Genomic DNA, 20,606 nt, shown 5'->3' on the forward strand with positions numbered 1-20,606 from the left:
TAACATATTAAAATAAGTGTATCTTTTAATATAAAATAGCATTAAATGCGAAATAAGAAGTGTACTTACTTCACTCTGCTACTGAAAATGTTTCCAGCCAAATGAAAAACTTTAATAGCACAATGAAGTAAGTCCAACATTTTTCATATATTGTAGACGATTTATGATTGTCACAATTTAGAAGCGTAATGCGATAAGTCACTCTGCTGCGTTCTGATTATACAGGGTAGAGAACTTACTGAACAGATTTATGATTTACCTTTAAAAGTACAACATTTTTGGACATGTTGCAATCTGCTTCTCGTAGATATTAGTCTCATTTGAAAATTGGCACCAAAACATAATTTTCGAAAAAAGTGGACTTATCGCCATCTGCTTCTGACCCCCAGATATATTAATTTCTTTAATTTGTTTAGAAACCACTATTATGTAAATATTTGTATAGTATTTTATAATATTATAATATAGGTATGTTACTTTTATTGAGAGAAAAATGTTTACAATCACTCGCAATAGAATGATGGTCAGTTGTTAGCCGAAATCTTCGCAATGATAAGAATAATATTGCGGAACTTCAACCTGTGATAAGAAATGTGATAGTATTAGATTTTAGTATAAAAGGCTAAGAAATTGTCCAATTGTTACAGTTGAATACTGCATACTTCCAATATGAAGTTCTTTGCTTTATTCCTTGTTGTGGCCCTTGGCTTTATGTCGGCAAATGCTTACGAGAAGGTCAAAAACTTCAAAGCTGGTGAGAAACAATTAATAACTATATTTTTTATTTATAATGCTACTTTTAATAATAATATATTAACTTTCGAACCTTTTAAGTGTTATATAAAATGTACAGCTTTAACAATAGTGACATAATTTTAATTAAGTGTATTATTTTTTTTATTAAATACCCGATTTAAAAATCCCTTAAAAATTAATATTTATAGTAATTAAAAAAAAAAATAGAGCGAACTGGATTCAAAATCATATCTTTTAATGTCCGGGTGAGTATTATTATTTTACTGTGTCCAACATCCTTTCTGGTATTTTTTCTAAGGTTTTCTTTTCATTTCTGAGGTCTTTCAAAAATGGTGTATTTTCGTAAATAGTTTAATATTCAATATTGTGCATATTCTATAGCAATATATTTTTATTAATTTAATAACTTTTTTAAAGCTTATCGCAAAGTAAATTAATAAATAAATTTAAAAAAAATCGGTGTGTCTACTTATGTACGCGCGTTAGAAGTTATACTTCTTTGGCGTAACAAAACAAAAACAAAACTTGTGATAAACTAAATTCTTTGACTAGCTCTTAATTATCTTATTAAATTACACACTCAAGAAAAAGGACCACTTATTGAAACGTGGTTGGTTTATTTATATACACTTTAAGTTATATTACTAAATTTGTTTGTTTTGTATTTGTTTAAATTTGTTTACGTAAGGAATTGCAAATGGCTGACAATATTAAATTCGCTGCCTAGACAACGGAGCAATTCTAAGCTATAATATTATACTGTATAATCGTCACGATTGCAGTATCATTCTGTGGCGTAAAGGAGGTGCGTTCGGCTGATAACCGAACAATCGGTGGTTCGAATTCAATCGAGTGAATTTTTTTTTCGTGTGAAAAAAAGAAATTATGTGTTACATGTCACACGCCAAAAATACATTCTGATATGATTTCTCAAACGCACCAAAATAAGTATAACTTCAAAAAACAAAATGTTAAATATTGATCAAAACTTTCATCGACCGAAAATTGATGGATTTTTTAAATTCTTTATGACGTTTACTGTTTTAGCGTTCATAAACTTATGCCATATAAAGTAATCTCGTCTACCTATACGAATTTAAAATTAAATAACAAAAAAAACTGATTACTTGCAAGTAACTTAACTAACACACAAAAATATAAATCTTTTAACACCAGCTGACATCAGTGATACTTGAATTAGTAATATAACTAAACTTAATTAATCTTAAAGTTGGTCACATTGTAATTATCGAATTTTCAAATAAGTAACTCAGATAAGCGTAATTATTCGCATTAATTTACACGAATTTATTATAAGCGGATTGATATCACAAAGAAAAAAGTTTTATTTAGAAAATTTTCTATAAAGTGCTTACATATTATTATATTTTTAAAGTTTTTAAAAATAATATATTTTTTAAAGTCGTACACTTATATATTTAATTAAAATAATATTACTTATATTACATTTTACAACGTTTTTATTAGCTCGTATTCTTGTTTGTCCGGTGGTTGTTTGTCCTTTACAAATCTTACAATCGATTATTAACTAACTTTACGACTAGCTTGACATTTTAAACTTATCAGAACACGATGCCAATGGATTCTTTTTATACTTTTAGCTATCTTTAAGCAGAATTGAATTCATTTTCAGTTAATTCTATTTTGTATGAAAAGTTATTGCAGAAAAATCCGTAAAAAGCAAAAGACTATTATTGGTTGCTAAGCGGGTGGTCATAGCAACTAAATTATTAATATATACGTGCGTTACTATCGAAATCAAAATGAAATGTCAAAATGACATTTCAGTATTCTATATTTGTTTGTTTTTTATTTACTTCTTATCAAGTACAAGTTTGAGCATATTGAGCATAATAATTCAACAGAAAAAAACTTTGTATATCAAAACTTCTTTTTATCTTGTAATTATTTAATAATCAAATGCCTTTAAAAACAGTACACATTTTTGTCATTAAAATTATGATATTATTAATGATTTTTCACTAAAATATTAACTTAATATTTCATTATAAATAAGACAATATTATTTGTATAAATTTAGCGTTTTTAAGTGTTTTTAAGGAAGACAGATAAAACACTTAATACTACTAAATATTTTTTAATTAATTTGTGTATATTTTTTATCAAATCTAATTTCTCAAATTTTTCTAGCCTCATTGAATAAGTAATATAAATTTTCATAATTAATAGGTGGCACCTAACCATGTTCTTTGAAGATTTTTGATTCATTTTTAAAGAAATATAAGTAATTTACCTGATATAAATGATAAATAATAAAATTTGTAAAATACCACGTGCCTAAAGTTGTGCTTACAATAATAAAGTACTTTAGAGCAGACCATTTAATATAATAATTATTGTATTACAAAATCTAATGGGATGTAATGGTCTTAATATATTATATTTTGTATAAACTGTGTATTTAATTTTAATTTGTAGCTGACAAGGAAGTCTTGGATAAGCAAAAGAAGGTGTATGACCTGTTGAATCATATGAATCAACATAATTACAATGAAGAACAAGTTAAAATCGCCCACGAATGGAAGTTGGAAGAGCACGAGGAGTACTTCTCGGTTAGTATTGCCAGGTTTACGAAATGAGAATTAATTTTCACACATAAGTTATAAAATATTTACGTATTTGTTATTTGAAATTAATGTTTTGTAACCGTTCATTACAGAAACCTGAAGTTGTCAAAGACTTCATGAGGTTTTACCAGAAGGGATTCCTCCCGAAATACAAGATCTTCACTCTGACCTACGACCAGTACAGAGATGAAGCCATCGCTCTTTTCCACGTGTTCTACTACGCTAAAGACTTCGAAACCTTCTACAAGACCGCTTGCTGGGCCCGCGAACATATGAACGAAGGTCTCTTCGTATATTCTTTCACCGTTGCCGTCATCCACCGTACTGACTGCCAAGGAATCGTTCTTCCTGCCCCTTACGAAATCTACCCCTTCTATTTCGTCAGCTCTGACGTTATGGATAAGGTCAATTACGTAAAGACCCAAGGACACCTTATGGACAAGGAATTGGCTCATCAGGAAGGAATCTATGAAACCGACAAACATGTGTACGCAATCCACAACAACTTCAGCGTCGCATACGATTACAACGACGTTGAACAACAGCTGTCTTACTTCACCAACGATATCGGTCTTAACACATACTACTACTATTTCCACATCGATTATCCATTCTGGATGGCAGGTCAAGACTTCGGTCTTAACAAGGACAGACGTGGAGAGCTGTACTACTATGTTCACCAACAGTTGATGGCACGTTACTACCTCGAGAGATTGTCCAACGGACTCGGAGAGATCCCAAGATTCTCATGGTACTTGCCAGTCAAGACCGGTTTCAACCCCAACATGAAATACCACAACGGACATGCCATGCCAATGAGGTCTCAAGACTTCGTCTTAGACAACGAATACAACGTTTATCATCTGCAAGAAGTTGAAGATTATGAAAGGCGTATCCGTACTGCTATCAATCTTGGATTCATTACTTTGGTAAATGTTTTTACAATTTTATTATACAACAAAAGCTTCTCTAGAAGATTTTTAAATATCGTCTAAATTTATTTTATTATTCCTTTCAGTATGATGGAAGAAAGTTATCTCTGAAGAGCTACGAAGACATCGAGTCTTTGGGTCGCTTCGTCCAAGGAAACGAGGATTTAGGAGACATCAAGTTCTATGACTACCTTTCCGTCATCTCCAAGTTCCTTTTGGGAGGTGCTATTAATACCCACAAAGAGTAAGTTACAATTTCCATTATTAAAATTTTTAATTAAAACCAAAATTAGTTTCAAAGACAAAGGGAAAAAAATATATAAAGTCTTCTTTGTTTGCTAATATGCTTCATTTAATTGCAGGGCCAACTATGTACCATCAGCCATCGAGCAGTTCCAGACCACAATGCGCGATCCCATGTTCTACCAACTGTATACTCGCTTCATGAGGTACTTCTTCCACTTCAAGGATCATCTTTCAACTTACACCAAGAATGATCTGTACTTCGAAGGTGTCAAGGTTGAAAATGTTGCCTTCACTCCTCTTACCACCTACATGGAACCATTCGACTTCGATATCACCACCGGATCCATCCAGAACCAAGAGGAAATCGAAGCCAAGAAAGAAAAGTACGTGTTCTACGCCCGCCAGTACCGTCTTAACCACAAGACATTCTCTACCAGCTACGATATCACCTCAGCCAAAGACAGCAAGGTGTCCATCAGAGTGTTCTTGGGACCCAAATATGATGAATTCGGCCGCCACATCAGCTTAGATGACAACAAGTACAACTTCGTCGAACTTGACTATTTCATCTACAACTTGAAGTCTGGAAAGAACGCCATCACCCGCGATCACAACGATTTCATCAGGACAGTTGACGATAGTACTCACACCCGTACCAGTTACGAGAAGGTCATGAACGCGCTCTCTGGAAAGGGAGAATTCTACCTCGACCAGAGCGAAGCCCACAACGGATGGCCACGCAGACTTCTGTTGCCCAAGGGTAGAGTAGGAGGCATGAAGTTCCAAGTATACGTCATCGTCACTCCCTTTGATGAGGCTAAGGTACCTTATGGAACTGGATACCCTTACCAATACACTGCCGGAATCGGAAGCGGAGCCCGTTACTACGAGAATAAGCCTTTCGGCTACCCTCTGGATCGCACCGTTGATGAGGCCCACTTCTACTACCCCAACATGTTCTGGAGCGATGTCACCATCTACCACAGCCACGACTACGCCACCCACAACATCGCTGGAGAGTACGTTCACCAACATTAAGAGTTGATTTGCAAGTTCACCATCATTTTCATTTTGGGGAGTGCCAATAATGACCTTATGCACCTCTAATTTGTGACATGGCTATTTTTAAATGATTACGATTGATATTAATTTTAGTATGCTATTTAATAAAATGTTCGATAAGGAACAAAAAATCCTGAATTTTATTTAATATTCCTCGTATTTAATACTTTTATTTATTTAATGGTGATCATATTATTTATCATTACATAATCAAGTATATTCAAACTTTTACATAATCCTTTACTGATTATAGTTATAGAAGAGGATTATAGAAGTGTTTAAGTATTGAGTAGCTATATCTGACTTGAAACATAGTATTGCACACAAGTAGCAAAAATGTATTTTATTGAAAAAACATTTACACATGTTTGGATTGTAACCTATCTATAATTAAGTTTCAATACGGAATACTCTTAAAACGTAAGAATTTTAGATTATCATCATAAAAAATATATATTTTTAAAAATCTCACAAAACAGTTACAATATTCTAAAAATAAAATACCGAACAAATGGTATTTGAACCTCGCAATTTTTCGTTGTCCAGGTGATGGCTCTCTCTTATTGACAACATTTGGCCAGCGGTAGTCGGTTCGTTTAGCGATATGTTCATTCCATCATTATTTGATCAGCATATTTCAATGGGGCTATTTTAATGCACAAGGCGGCTAGCGACGGTGGTTACCATATTTTTATATTAAGGTATTACAATTTTTACAATAAGTTAGGAGATAGGAGCTGTTAAAACATAGCACTTTTTGACAGTTTAGAGTGTTTAGACGGTTAACTTATTGTAACAATTATTATAATACCTCTATATAGAAATATGATAAACTACCATAGATAGCCGCCTTGTCTGTAGAATAGACCCACGAGAGGTTAATATGCACATTATTATTAATTTTATTATAACTCATTCTTAGGTCGTTGTGAGATGTGATAGAGGTCACCAAATTGATGAAATGGCGGTGGGCCGGACACATTGCACGGCAAATAGACGGCCGCTGAACGAATGCAGTCAGAGTGGACACATACAGACGGTTACTAACGCAACTTAGTGGATGATAAATTGCACGTTCGTTTGAACCAGCATCACATGTGTCTTTTGGTATTTGTTTTCAGGGCTGATTGTCTCTAGATACATACAAAACAATCTGCCCCGTACCACACCTAGTCTTGATAGGACTTATCATGAGGTCCTACGTTTAGTTGTGAAGAATCACCTTTTGTATGTGCCCGAGTAATAATTAATTACAAAAGATAGAGAACAGACATTTAATGAATAATTAAATATAAATCAACAGCTAATATTAAACTGCTTTATGGTCTCAGTGAAGCGATTTTCACGTAGTATTTTTTTAAGCGATACAATTGGATGCTTTCAATGGCCGAAAAGCAACGTGTCGGCCTATAATGTCGTGGGTGAAATCCTTGGTATCGTTAAAATCACATTCTTGTTTTTTAATGTGTGTTTGGATTCAGAGCGCAGCCCCTGATAGGTTGGGCAAGTAATTAGTATCCATATCTTGCAAAAATTTTCTCATAATAATATTTTCTTTAGAATAATTAATAATAACCATGTCCTTGCTTTTTCGTACAAGCTAGAAGTTAGTAATTTTTATCAACTAAAAACACTTATGCTTTGAGAAAAACACGTAAATATTGTGTCTTCACCGGAAATCAAACCCAGAACTTTCGGACTGAAGGCCAGCGCCTTACGCACCGCCTCATGCCAATATTGAGGCTGAGATCAGGATTTGTAAAAGATTTGATCTTCTCATAGGGAGAAACGATTTACAGCTCTGCAAAGGCTGTATTAAAATTAGAGCAACACAGGGTAAGAGTCCATTCATAGACTGAAACCATAAGTGGTTATAACCGTGTGCCACCAAACAAACTTATGATTTCTGTTCAAGAAAATATATTTTTACTAAGTTTGTAAGTGTAAGTGCAAGAACGTAGTGGTCGCGCGGGGGCGGCGCGGCTGCGTCTTGCGAAACTCAAACGTATAACCGTGTGTAAAATGTTCGTAGACAGTGTCTTCTTTGGGGCATAATACACACGGTTATACGTTTGAGTTTCGCAAGACGCCGCCGCGCCACGCCCTCCATATCACTACGGCCGAGCACTAAGTGTATGGTATAAACGGATAAGATCAGATGCATATTTCCATAAACAGAAATCATAAGTTTGGTATGGCGCACGGTTCTAAACCGTATACGGTTTCAGGCCATGCATGGCCTCTAAAGCTGTGACTTGCAGGTGCGTTTGAAGATACACGTCGATAATCTTGAATGTGCTCTGGGTATTGTAGAAGGCGAAAAATTTTGGTAAATAGTACCTAATACAACAGAGTCAGAGAGAGGGTCTGAATAGCGGATAATTGATATGATGTAATTATGTAAAATTAAAGTTAATATATATTTTTTTCCGACCATGTCCGATCCTATTAGGATCATATGGGCCTCAACAGAGTAGAGGTTTGTATTAACAGATTTAGTTTTTTACGAGGAATGAATATCAGCCACTTGCTCAACCTATTAGGTCCATACCCTGACTCACACACGAATTGAAAAACAATATGTGTACTTGCAAGACCCAGAGTTCGAACCTGGGACCCACGGCGTAATACTCCAACGCTTAAGCCACGCTGCCACCGTGGGTGTTAAGTTAATATATACCTACATAAGATATTTATTTATTAACACAAAATGTGGACATGACAAATCAAAATGCAAGACGTTCACAACACGAGATTTAGACTATAACGAATAATACCCTCACAAGAGAGAAGAAGAGAATATTATATAAAAATAATATTAAAAAAAACATATGTAGGTACAATTTTAAACAGAAAAATAAAATTTCGAATATAAAATATATAGCTTGTCACTGAAAATGTCTACGTCTTTGGGGAGCGCATTGACTAGTTTTGCACCGCTCGCTAATGGTGTCTGATAGGTTTGACAAGAGGAAACGGTTCCGATCTACCGACCACGTAGTTAATTGATATGCGCTTGTAAATTCTAATTCTTTTGGACTCAGGATTGGAAACCATCCCTCACGATAGCAGGCATATGTAGATATCCACATAATATATATAATACTTATACGTAAATTAGCAGCAAGTCTTCTTATATTTTTGCAATTAAATATATTCGTAGTCGGTTTCTGCTTTTTGTCATAGGGTTTGTGATAGAGTGATAAAAAATCGATTATTTTTGGATAAAATAAAAAAAAAACTCATGTAAAGTTGAAGCCTGAATATTGAATAGTAAATCCGACAAGGGTCTTTAAATTTAATATTAAATATTTTTAGATTCACAATATTATCATGCTCTAAGATTTATTTGGCAGGAAATATTTCTACGGATAAAAAAGATGTAGTAAGACTAGCAAGCGTATTATTTGTTTTTTAATGAGCCATCATAATAATTTAATATATTATTGTATGAACAATCATCAAAAATCACATAAAAACAATACGTATGTAAGCAACTAAAACCATGCATCTAAATTGGCTAAAAAATCGTTTCCTATGAATTTACTATCTTAAAATAAAAACAAAAATTGAGATGAAGTGAACATTACAAATTATATGTCCAAGACGTTCACAATAATTATTACATCATGGAAAAAATATGTGAGCAGAAGAAGTATACATACCATCGTAGTAAGTAAAAAGGAAATTTACCCTGTGAGCTATGTAGTAGTGGACTTCGATAGTATTGTAATACAATTGATAACCATGGAGAGAGAAGAAAACAACACTTTAGTATTGACAGAGCTTTGAGTTGGAGATATTGACAGTACCTCCGGAATAAACATCCATCATCAGAGCTTTTATAAAAAAATAAATAGGTTTTTTAAGTTTATTATGAACCATACCATTGCTTTTTCGTGCAAAGTGGTTATGTTGTCACATATCGATTCAAGAATGAGTCTGTATTTAGTACCCTCTCATTGTTTATAATCATCAGCCGTGGTCGATCTACTGCTGAATGGATGCCTTCCGTAGCTCCCCCCACTCTTCTCGGTCCCTAGTTTTTTGTTGTCACGTATATCCACCGAACTTTATGAGTTAGTCTATCCAGCGGGTTTTAAGTCCCCGTGGGTACTATTGTATGACGGTATTTTGTCCAGCGGTTAACCACTCGTCGAGCGACATGTCCAGTTCATTGCCATTTCATAATATGCTTAGAGGCCTCAATCATTTCACGCACTCTTTTCTGTTTCCTTATCCATTGGTTTCTTTTGTAATCTATTATGGTCATTGTTTATAATATGTACCTCCATTTAATTTTTTTAATGGAAAGAATTAGATATTTTGTATAGTGTTCTGTTGTTATTTTGTTGTTTAGTATTTTGTGAGGTTTTTGATAGTCAATTCCGTCAGTGTAAATTGTCTATATATCTTTGAATGTCTATTGTTTTTTTTTCTAGACATCTGTTATTGTCAGGTAAAAGTACTTAAGTTTTAAGAGTTTGGTTGCAGCTGAGATAATCATATTTTAATTATATCGATGTTTACATAATACAATAATTAAAAAGATAAATAATATGTGTTTTAAATTAGTTCATAATTATTATACATTTTTTTTTATATTGTGTATTATTAAAAATAAATAAATCTCCTAAGTTGTAGCATATGAATAGCATACGAGAATCTCTCGCTAGTTTTCTTGCGTCTCCTTCGGTCATGCCAGCTTCCCGTAGCTCTGAAGTATACATACACCCCGTGGATAGGATTTAGCGGCCTTTAAGGCGCTGGAATCCAATGTCTTCAAGAACTGTTGATGTTGAAATTTATCAAATCATATAATACCTAACTTTGCTTTCTCACTCAGTGTGATGAAGGGTTTGTTACTTCCTGTACCTATCTATCGCAAGCATCTGTTCTCGAAGCTCGATTGCTCTGAGCCTACATATTAATCATGTCGGTATTAATTCTAAATAATTAATATATTTTTTTAAATAAATCGCATATAATATATGTTTTCATCACCGTTGATAAACAAGTCAATTTATTGCACGCAATTAAAAAAAATGTATCATAAAACAATCTCATTACAAAATCATTAATTACCATAGTTCGGGAAGATATCATTATTATGAATATTTTGTTTAAAAATAAAATAACATTGTTTGGCTTATTTCTAATTAAATACAACTTTTAGTTACACAGGTTTTCAACCCATGGGTCAATCCAGAGAGGTCACAAGATGATTTTGTCGAAGTTGTTTTGATGAAGTGGTCGCCAACTATTCGGTCGTTTACGGTAATATTTTATTTCACGTATATTATAATTTAAAAGTGTGTGTGTGTTATTGTATACATTTTAGTTAATTTATTTGATTTGTAGTATTTGCACCTTTAACCTATTGGACTATCAAGCCGGTTATTTATCTCCTCAAAAATATGACTCAGTTAAACATAAATGACTAAAAGGAATAAATAAAACTAGCGAATGTCTTTATCAGACAGTGTGTTGTCCTCCATTGATGATAATATATAAATATTTTATCATATAAAAAAAGTTTTACCGTATTTTACCGTTGATAAAGCAATACGCAACATTAAAGAAACTGTAATGATTGTTTATCCAAAAGTAGGCGAGTGAGAAAAGATTTTGAATAATTGATAATTAAAGAATAATCAGCTTATAATGTGTAGGTCTCAGGTTCGAATCCTGTGTCCAATAAGTGGCAAATACACATATTGTTTTTAATGCGTATTTGGAGTCAGAGTATGGCACTAATAGGCTGAGCAAGTGGCTAACATCCATTTCTCATAAAAACAAAAACATGTTAATACGAACCACGGACATAGTCAAAATGATTATTTTTAATACGTTTTCTCACTATGTTAAAAATGCATTTTTATGCTAATGTAGTGGAGAGTTGCAGGAAAGTTGTTTTCTATAAAATGATAAGAAAAAGGTTGGTTACCAGTGTAAGTGTTTGAAATAAAAACTCGTCACTCTTGTTAACTGGCTTTTAATATACATACGTATATTAGCCCTTGTTTGATTCCTATACATTCTACCAGTGAAGAATAGGGAATCCAATCCCGAGCCAAAATTCTGATCCCGGGATTTCGGGATTACAATTTGACAATCCCGGGATTGGCATTTTTTTCTATTGTTAATACAAAATTTTTATATTTACAAATAACATTGATAAAATCGGTCAAAAATAAATCTAGTATTATAATTTATACTATTTAAGACATTTATTGTTAATATTGTATACGATCAATATTGGAAATACATAAGTTTAATGGAGTAAATAATAATGTAATATAAATAATAATGTGAATTTAATATGAGATTGCTGTTTCTGATAGTAAAAACTTTATGAATGGGTTAGCGAGATTTAAAATAATAAATCAAATCATGGTGGCCACTTATGGCCTTTCCGCTTCATAAATCTAATTAGTCAGCTAAATATGAACTGCCGTAAAACGTATGAGATCATGGTGGAATGACTTTGTTAATAGTGCGAAGCATTGTTTTTTCCAATCTTTCTCATTTTTATTAATTTATGTGAAAAAATAAAATGAATCGGCAACTTACACATGGGTATAAATCAAACTTCATTCAAACTCAGTTTATTTCTAATGTAGTTATTTGTTATTATTAAATATTTTCGTTTTTATTTTATTTTCCATAAAAATCTATCCCGAAAGCTTTGGGATTGTCCCTAAGCTTATTTATTATTATTTATTATTATACCCGGGATTCATAGGTATCGAAAATAGCTCGAGATCCCGGGCTTGGAATCCTTAGTGGAGAATAACAATAATAATTTTGCCCGTATTAAAATATTACTCGTACTTTATATTCAAATTCAAAAATTCAAAAGATAATACAAGATTTTTATGATCTTAGATATTATGACTTTATCAATTAAAAAAAATGTTTACAACCACTCGCCCAGAAATGTTGATGAGTTGCTAGCCGAAATCTGCACAATGATAATAAAACTGCGGAACTTCCATATTTTTCTTCCAGAATTTTACAATATAAGACAATTACTGCGACATACTAAAATAACCATTTTAAATGATCGATTGATTATATTGTGTAAAATTCTTTTGTGAGCTAATGTCTGGAATAGATTTAAAGTTAAAATCGATATAACGTAATTGTATAAGTACGTTTTATTACTTTGTATATACGACATGCCGAATCGACCGCAAACGATATTTTTTTACAGATAACTAATCTATCCACGCTTTTATCTTGGCGACAAACAGCTCACATTTTGGTTATATTTAAAATTGTAATTGAGCATGATCTATGTTCGTATCCCAACTGGATAGACACGCAAATTGCGACTTTTTTCCTCATTGATTTTTTTTATTCATTTCTCAATAACGATGATTCATTATTTCTGCATTGTTCTTTTATTGACGTGTTCAATACTTTCGTTCATACACTCGGGCATTGAAATAAATAAACTTGTTTTTCATAATTATTTTAAATATTTGATGAAATTTATTATACCTTTTCTTTTTACCTCGAATGAAATAATATATATAAAATATTATAGGTACATAAGATAATAATTATATAATTGAACATACATAATTTTGAAAAACACTTTCTGAGAAAATATATTGTATTGAAGTAATAGGTATCTACTTTGATTTAATAAAACAAAAACCGATTGCCAAAGTAGCTTGATTTAGAAGAACGCTGATGAGTAGGTATTAAAAAGGCCAATAGTTAAAATTTGTCACAATTAGTACGTCGCCTTGTAGCATAGAGGTAAATGCAACGGACGGGGCGTAAACCCAGGAGATGCAGGGTTCGATTCCCCGTCGGGGTGGCTTACTTTTTTCAAATACGATTTTTTCTATTGGTTATAATATATTTTCTCAGGTGTTTTTCAAATTATTATTGTTTAAAAAAATATTTTATTTAAGTGTTATGTTTTATTATTAATGTTGTGTGTGGTCTGTTTTAAAACGTTAACTTATACATACTTATTACATATGATGTGTTTCTGAAATATTACAATTAAAACATTCAATAACTGGCCGCTATTTTGGAATTTTATTGACATATTGGAAACTATTAAGTAAAATATCATCAAAGATACTGTACTTATAAGATTCTTATAAAATTACGACAGTGTTATTTATATTATGTAAATAACTGAAAGAGTCTAAATTAGTATTCTTTTATTTAACTGCCTTCATCTCATAGTATTGCAAAGGTGATTTTCAGAGGCTTCTTTTAAAATATCGGGAATAAACATGAAAATTCAAAAAAACAATCGATGACAGACTTAAAAAGCTGTGCATTATTTTATCAATATTGTATCAGTAGTGTTAAAGTTATATCAGCCAAACAGATTCTCTAATTTTGTTAATAATATAGTGTACTTTATTCAGCACGTCCTTGGATGGGCTTTCTATTAAGCATAATATAAAATAATATACTAGGTAAAAAACTTTGTGCCCATGACTATTACCTATGATATAACTTGCATATAACTTGTAAAATAAAGCAAACAATTAAATACTTAACATATGAATATAATTTGATGCGAGGTTACGTATAGGTTTTCATATTATATCATATAAGTATTATAATATTATTAACTGAGTTTATAATTTTAATTTGCAGCTGACAAGGAGGTCTTGAATAAGCAGAAGAAGGTGTATGACCTGTTGAATCATATGAATCAACATAATTACAATGAAGAACAAGTGAAAATCGCTCACGAATGGAAATTGGAAGAGCACGAGGAGTACTTCTCGGTTAGTATTGCCAGCTTTAAAAAAGGAGAATTAATTTCCACATATAAGTTATAAAATAGTTACGTATTTGTTATTTGAAATTAATGTTTTGTAACCATTTATTACAGAAACCTGAAGTTGTCAAAGACTTCATGAGGTTCTACCAGAAGGGATTCCTCCCGAAATACAAGATCTTCACTCTGACCTACGACCAGTACAGAGATGAAGCCATCGCTCTTTTCCACGTGTTCTACTACGCTAAAGACTTTGAAACCTTCTACAAGACCGCTTGCTGGGCCCGCGAACACATGAACGAAGGTCTTTTCGTATATTCCTTCACCGTTGCCGTCATCCACCGTACTGACTGCCAAGGAATCGTTCTTCCTGCCCCTTACGAAATCTACCCCTTCTATTTCGTCAGTTCTGACGTTATGGATAAGGTCAATTACGTTAAGACCCAGGGACACCTTATGGACAAGGAATTGGCTCATCAGGAAGGAATCTATGAAACCGACAAACATGTGTACGCAATCCACAACAACTTCAGCGTCGCATACGATTACAACGACGTTGAACAACAGCTGTCTTACTTCACCAACGATATCGGTCTGAACACATATTACTACTATTTCCACATCGATTATCCATTCTGGATGGCAGGTCAAGACTTCGGTCTTAACAAGGACAGACGTGGAGAGCTGTACTACTATGTTCACCAACAGTTGATGGCTCGTTACTACCTCGAGAGATTGTCCAACGGACTCGGAGAGATCCCAAGATTCTCATGGTACTTGCCAGTCAAGACCGGTTTCAACCCCAACATGAAATACCACAACGGACATGCCATGCCAATGAGGTCTCAAGACTTTGTCTTAGACAACGAATACAACGTTTACCATCTGCAAGAAGTTGAAGATTATGAAAGGCGTATCCGTACCGCTATCAACCTTGGATTCATTACTTTGGTAAATGTTTTTACAATTTTATTATACAACAAAAGCTTCTCTAGAAGATTTTTAAATATCGTCTAAATTTATTTTATTATTCCTTTCAGTATGATGGAAGAAAGTTATCTCTGAAGAACTACGAAGACATCGAGTCTTTGGGTCGCTTCGTCCAAGGAAACGAGGATTTAGGAGACATCAAGTTCTACGACTACCTTTCCGTCATCTCCAAGTTCCTTTTGGGAGGTGCTATTAACACCCACAAAGAGTAAGTTACATTATCCAACATTAAAATTTTTAATTAAAACCAAAATTAGTTTCAAAGACGAAGGGAAAAAAATATATAAAGTCTTCTTTGTTTGCTAATATGCTTCATTTAATTGCAGGGCCAACTATGTACCATCAGCCATCGAGCAGTTCCAGACCACAATGCGCGATCCCATGTTCTACCAACTGTATACTCGCTTCATGAGGTACTTCTTCCACTTCAAGGATCATCTTCCAACTTACACCAAGAATGATCTGTACTTCGAAGGTGTCAAGGTTGAAAATGTTGCCTTCACTCCTCTTACCACCTACATGGAACCATTCGACTTCGATATCACCACCGGATCCATCCAGAACCAAGAGGAAATCGAAGCCAAGAAAGAAAAGTACGTGTTCTACGCCCGCCAGTACCGTCTTAACCACAAGACATTCTCTACCAGCTACGATATCACCTCAGCCAAAGACAGCAAGGTGTCCATCAGAGTGTTCTTGGGACCCAAATATGATGAATTCGGCCGCCACATCAGCTTAGATGACAACAAGTACAACTTCGTCGAACTTGACTATTTCATCTACAACTTGAAGTCTGGAAAGAACGCCATCACCCGCGATCACAACGATTTCATCAGGACAGTTGACGATAGTACTCACACCCGTACCAGTTACGAGAAGGTCATGAACGCGCTCTCTGGAAAGGGAGAATTCTACCTCGACCAGAGCGAAGCCCACAACGGATGGCCACGCAGACTTCTGTTGCCCAAGGGTAGAGTAGGAGGCATGAAGTTCCAAGTATACGTCATCGTCACTCCCTTCGATGAGGCTAAGGTACCTTATGGAACTGGATACCCTTACCAATACACTGCCGGAATCGGAAGCGGAGCCCGTTACTACGAGAATAAGCCTTTCGGCTACCCTCTGGATCGCACCGTTGATGAGGCCCACTTCTACTACCCCAACATGTTCTGGAGCGATGTCACCATCTACCACAGCCACGACTACGCCACCCACAACATCGCTGGAGAGTACGTTCACCAACATTAAGAGTTGATTTGCAAGTTCACCATCATTTTCATTTTGGGGAGTGCCAATAATGACCTAATGCACCTCTAATTTGTGACATGGCTATTTTTAAATGATTACGATTGATATTAATTTTAGTATGCTATTTAATAAAATGTTCTTTGAGCAGCAAAAGTCCTTGAATTTTATTTAAATTATCATTTTGTCAAATACCTTTATTTGTTATGTGGTGTTACTGCCTTAAGTCTCGAAATCATGTTATATACTTTATTGCAATTATTGCATTGTAAAGTTTGACATGCACTGTAAAATCAGGCTTATTGCAAATTTCTTGTGCTGTTCATGCCATGCATGTTTTATATATTGGATGACCTTAAATTTTTGTTCTACCATACATAATTATTTATATAAGTACACATAATCCGTAAATACCTAAATTATCACCAATTTTTGAAAGCAACCAATAATATAACAAGTCATATTAATTATGAATTTTATTATTGAAAAATAAAAGTGAATGGCAATCGATTTACCTATAAATACATATTTTTATTAAATATTAATGTACTTGAGTAATTCTTATTTAAATATTAAACACAAGACCCTAAGTACACAGTACCCAAATTGAAATGAGCCACCTTTGTTCACTGAATCATACACAAGATTGAATTGAAGAATATAGCATTCGTAATTAAGCATGTACAATTTGGACATGCATCGAAAAAAACATCATACTAATAAGTATAATCGGAATTTACACCGCTGGATCTCGAGGTGCAGTGCGTGGTTACATGTAAATTGTACGTATGCAGTTCATCATGCGACACTTGTTCATGAGCCGCAGTATGTGAAACATGAGTTCGTATAACATTTTATCAAATGACGAGTTCTTCGCTGAAAATTTCACCGTGGAATACATTTGCACGCATCTTACAAAATGCGGCGATAGTTTTCAAATAATACTGTTCCAATTAGATTATCTCGAACCTAACCTAACCTAACCTAACCTAACCTATTCTAACGTAACATAGTAAAGACATCTCCACATGTTGTAGTATATGTACAAATATACTCCACGGTGAAATGTTCAAAAAAGAACTCGTTATTTGATTAAATGATACACGAACTCATGTTTCACGTACTGCGGCGCACGAATAAGTGTAATGCGGTGAACTGTTTATATACAAATTTCCGGATACGGCAGCGCGTAATGCACTTTTCTCAGTCGCTGAAGTCACAATATATCTACTTAAGTGATTTTCTGGGTGTTTGTGATTGTTTCTTTTATAATACTAAATACACTACTATTTTAATATATTACTATCATTGGGGCTATTGGAACGTTGCAGTGTTATACAAATAATAAATATATAATTAAAACCTCAGACTTCAAGTTTTTAGATAATATAGTTTTGGCAGAACACACTAACTGGAGAATACTTTTCTTTTTTTTTTGACCATGCCCGATCCTAATCGGATCATATGGGCCTCCACAGAGTAGAAAGAACTTTGAAGTTGTTAAAATGTTTGAAATGATCTATCATGTGAGTTTATTAAGTAATCGTAAAAAAGATGACTTTAAAATAAAGACTGTTTATTTATTAAGAAGGTTTCCAGACGATAAAGTTTGAAATAAGGAACATTTTGGTATATCTAACTCAATATGTCATTTTTTCGAATTAGTGTCTTCTGCCAGAACAGTGACGATATCTTCGACTTAATTAGTAATATTTCGTTTGGTACAAATATTTGTTTACTCATGGTTTGAGGTAATCTAAATTATTTTTTGTATATATAAGTCGAAATCTTTATATATTATAGTAAACTATTTTTTTATTCAATGCATATTTCATAGGATTTAAGAATATAATATTCTTGTACTTAACATAGATAATTTTAAAACCATAACGCAATTTGTTGAACATTCTAATATATTAAAACTGCTAAGTAGTTTATTTTGAAATGAGATAGGATGCACGTAGCAACAATCGTGCAAATCCAATAGATGCGGATTCGAGTCCCGGTGAGTGTCATATTTTTTAAAAGGATTATTCTTGTTTATATACATATATCAACGTGTTTTTAAATTATATATGTCACATGTAGGAACAATCACAAACAATCGCATACGACAGTTGATAATACGCCAATTACATTGAGCTACTTTATGAGCTGTTTGTTGGCGAATTTACAAGCTGCCTGTAAAGTCGCCCAGTGTAATCATTGAACAAGCTAACAAGAAAAGTTGAAAGCCGGTCAACTTTAGACGCTACACGCCAGCGTGTGGGCACTGCGTCTGCGGAGCAGAGCGTAGTAGCAACCTCCCGGTAAAAAACGAACTACGTTCTGTCAAAATAGTCGCGGGCTTATGGCTTCTTAGCGAATGGTAAGTTTTGTGTGTCATCATCACAATCGTAGTATCTGAATTTTCCGCTTTTAAATTCGCCAACAAACAGATCGTAAAGTGGCTCAATGTAATTGACGCATAAACAAATGACTATAAAATACTTTTAAAAAGACTTAGAATTCCTTGTAATTTGTAATAACAATGATAAGTTCAAATGCTCATAGCTTACGGGCCGCACAAAATTGTGTTTTTGCTAATTACTTTTCAAATGAAAATTAACACGTTAATTACAAAATCAATTTAAAGGGCCCGTGGGCATTATGTTAATTTACAATTATTGTGTATTACAAATTATAAATTCAAGCTGTTATAGCATGTCATAAAAAGAACAAGGAAAATAAGGCTTATTTGTAATAAAAAAAAAACAGAATAGTATGAAAAAAACATTTTAAACCATACAAAGTACACGGAAGTAGGTACACCAAGCAAGGTATATAATATTTATGTAGGTGAATTTTAAGAATTTATAGAGCAACATTAGGTAATTAAACTCACTTTCACGTAAGTGGAATAAATCATAATTTAAAGCCATTTGTTTCAATAAAGTTTTAGCCCTCTCGATATGCTTTTCCAATGGTAGGTTAGGTCTGCAGCTTTGGAGAACAAGTAAATATTACGCGTATGGTAATTATTATTTATTTATATTATTATACGGGGTTACTGCCAAAAGTTGGTAAGTCTCACAGTGCTAATTTCTTTGTGCCTTATGTGCGTGTTGTATAATATGTCGGATGACATTGATCTTTTTTCTAGCATACATATTTATATATAGACACATAATCCGCTGTTATGTTTAAATACCTAAAATATCGACTTTCCAAGTTTTGGCGGCATGTATATTTTTTTAAGCTTTGGATGCGACCCACTGTCATTTTTTTCTCGTCTGAATGAGGGATCCGGTTTTCAGGCCGTTCAATGTTTATTTCTCTCACCGATGTTTAAATATATAGCGCCATCTCAATAATTCAACTAGAAAACTTGATTTTCACTATTTCCACTGTTTTCAATAACAGGTAGCTATTGAATATGATTCTACATTTCCTTCTCTACAATATGATTAAACTAGGTTAGTAGTCAGAAGCTAATTTTGTGTTTGAAATGAATACAATAAAATTTCTGCAATATTATTACATTCAATTGAACATTTTTTGTCAAATGATTATTTTCCGAATGCCTTTCTACAAGACATGCTTACTTTTCACTCTCTTGAATCTCGTAGGTCTCTTCTGCTCTTAAAACACTTTTGCCTGTTATCGCGAGGGATGGTTTCCAATCCTGGTGTCCTAATGAATTTGAATTTACATGCAACTGCCAATTACCTACGTGGTCGCAGCCATGATTTATTTTGGATCGGAACCGTTTCCTCGTGTCAAGCCTATCAGGCACCATTAGCGAAGGATGCAAGACTAGTCAATGCGCTCCCCAAAGATGTAGACATTTTCGGTGATGTGCTATGTATTTTGTATTTGAAATTTTATTTTTCTGTATAAAATTGTACTGAAGTATGTTTTTATTTTTAATTTTTATTATTATTTCATATATTCTCTTCTCTCTTGTGAGAGTTATATTTGTTTTTTGTAAATCTCATGTTGAGTACGTCTTGAATTTAGATTTGT

At 33.4% G+C, this 20,606-nt stretch overlaps 2 protein-coding genes across 2 annotated transcripts; both read left to right on the plus strand.

Annotated features, from left to right (window-relative positions):
* The first annotated feature begins 643 nt into the window (after positions 1 to 643).
* Positions 644 to 5,736, plus strand: LOC147069228 (arylphorin subunit beta-like). Its single transcript, XM_085951536.1, has 5 exons — positions 644 to 754; positions 3,217 to 3,350; positions 3,458 to 4,294; positions 4,384 to 4,541; positions 4,660 to 5,736. Exons 1-5 carry the CDS (start codon positions 670 to 672, stop codon positions 5,579 to 5,581), a joined length of 2,136 nt encoding a protein of 711 aa, XP_085807662.1. The 5' UTR covers positions 644 to 669; the 3' UTR covers positions 5,582 to 5,736.
* Positions 5,737 to 9,234: 3,498 nt separating this feature from the next.
* Positions 9,235 to 16,757, plus strand: LOC147069229 (basic juvenile hormone-suppressible protein 2-like). Its single transcript, XM_085951635.1, has 5 exons — positions 9,235 to 9,247; positions 14,240 to 14,373; positions 14,481 to 15,317; positions 15,407 to 15,564; positions 15,683 to 16,757. Exons 1-5 carry the CDS (start codon positions 9,235 to 9,237, stop codon positions 16,602 to 16,604), a joined length of 2,064 nt encoding a protein of 687 aa, XP_085807761.1. The 3' UTR covers positions 16,605 to 16,757.
* Positions 16,758 to 20,606: the final 3,849 nt, after the last annotated feature.

This window comes from Rhyacophila brunnea, unplaced genomic scaffold (assembly GCF_057557595.1).
Source record: "Rhyacophila brunnea isolate RB1 unplaced genomic scaffold, BYU_Rbru_1.0 scaffold_24, whole genome shotgun sequence".
NCBI lineage: Eukaryota > Metazoa > Arthropoda > Insecta > Trichoptera > Rhyacophilidae > Rhyacophila > Rhyacophila brunnea.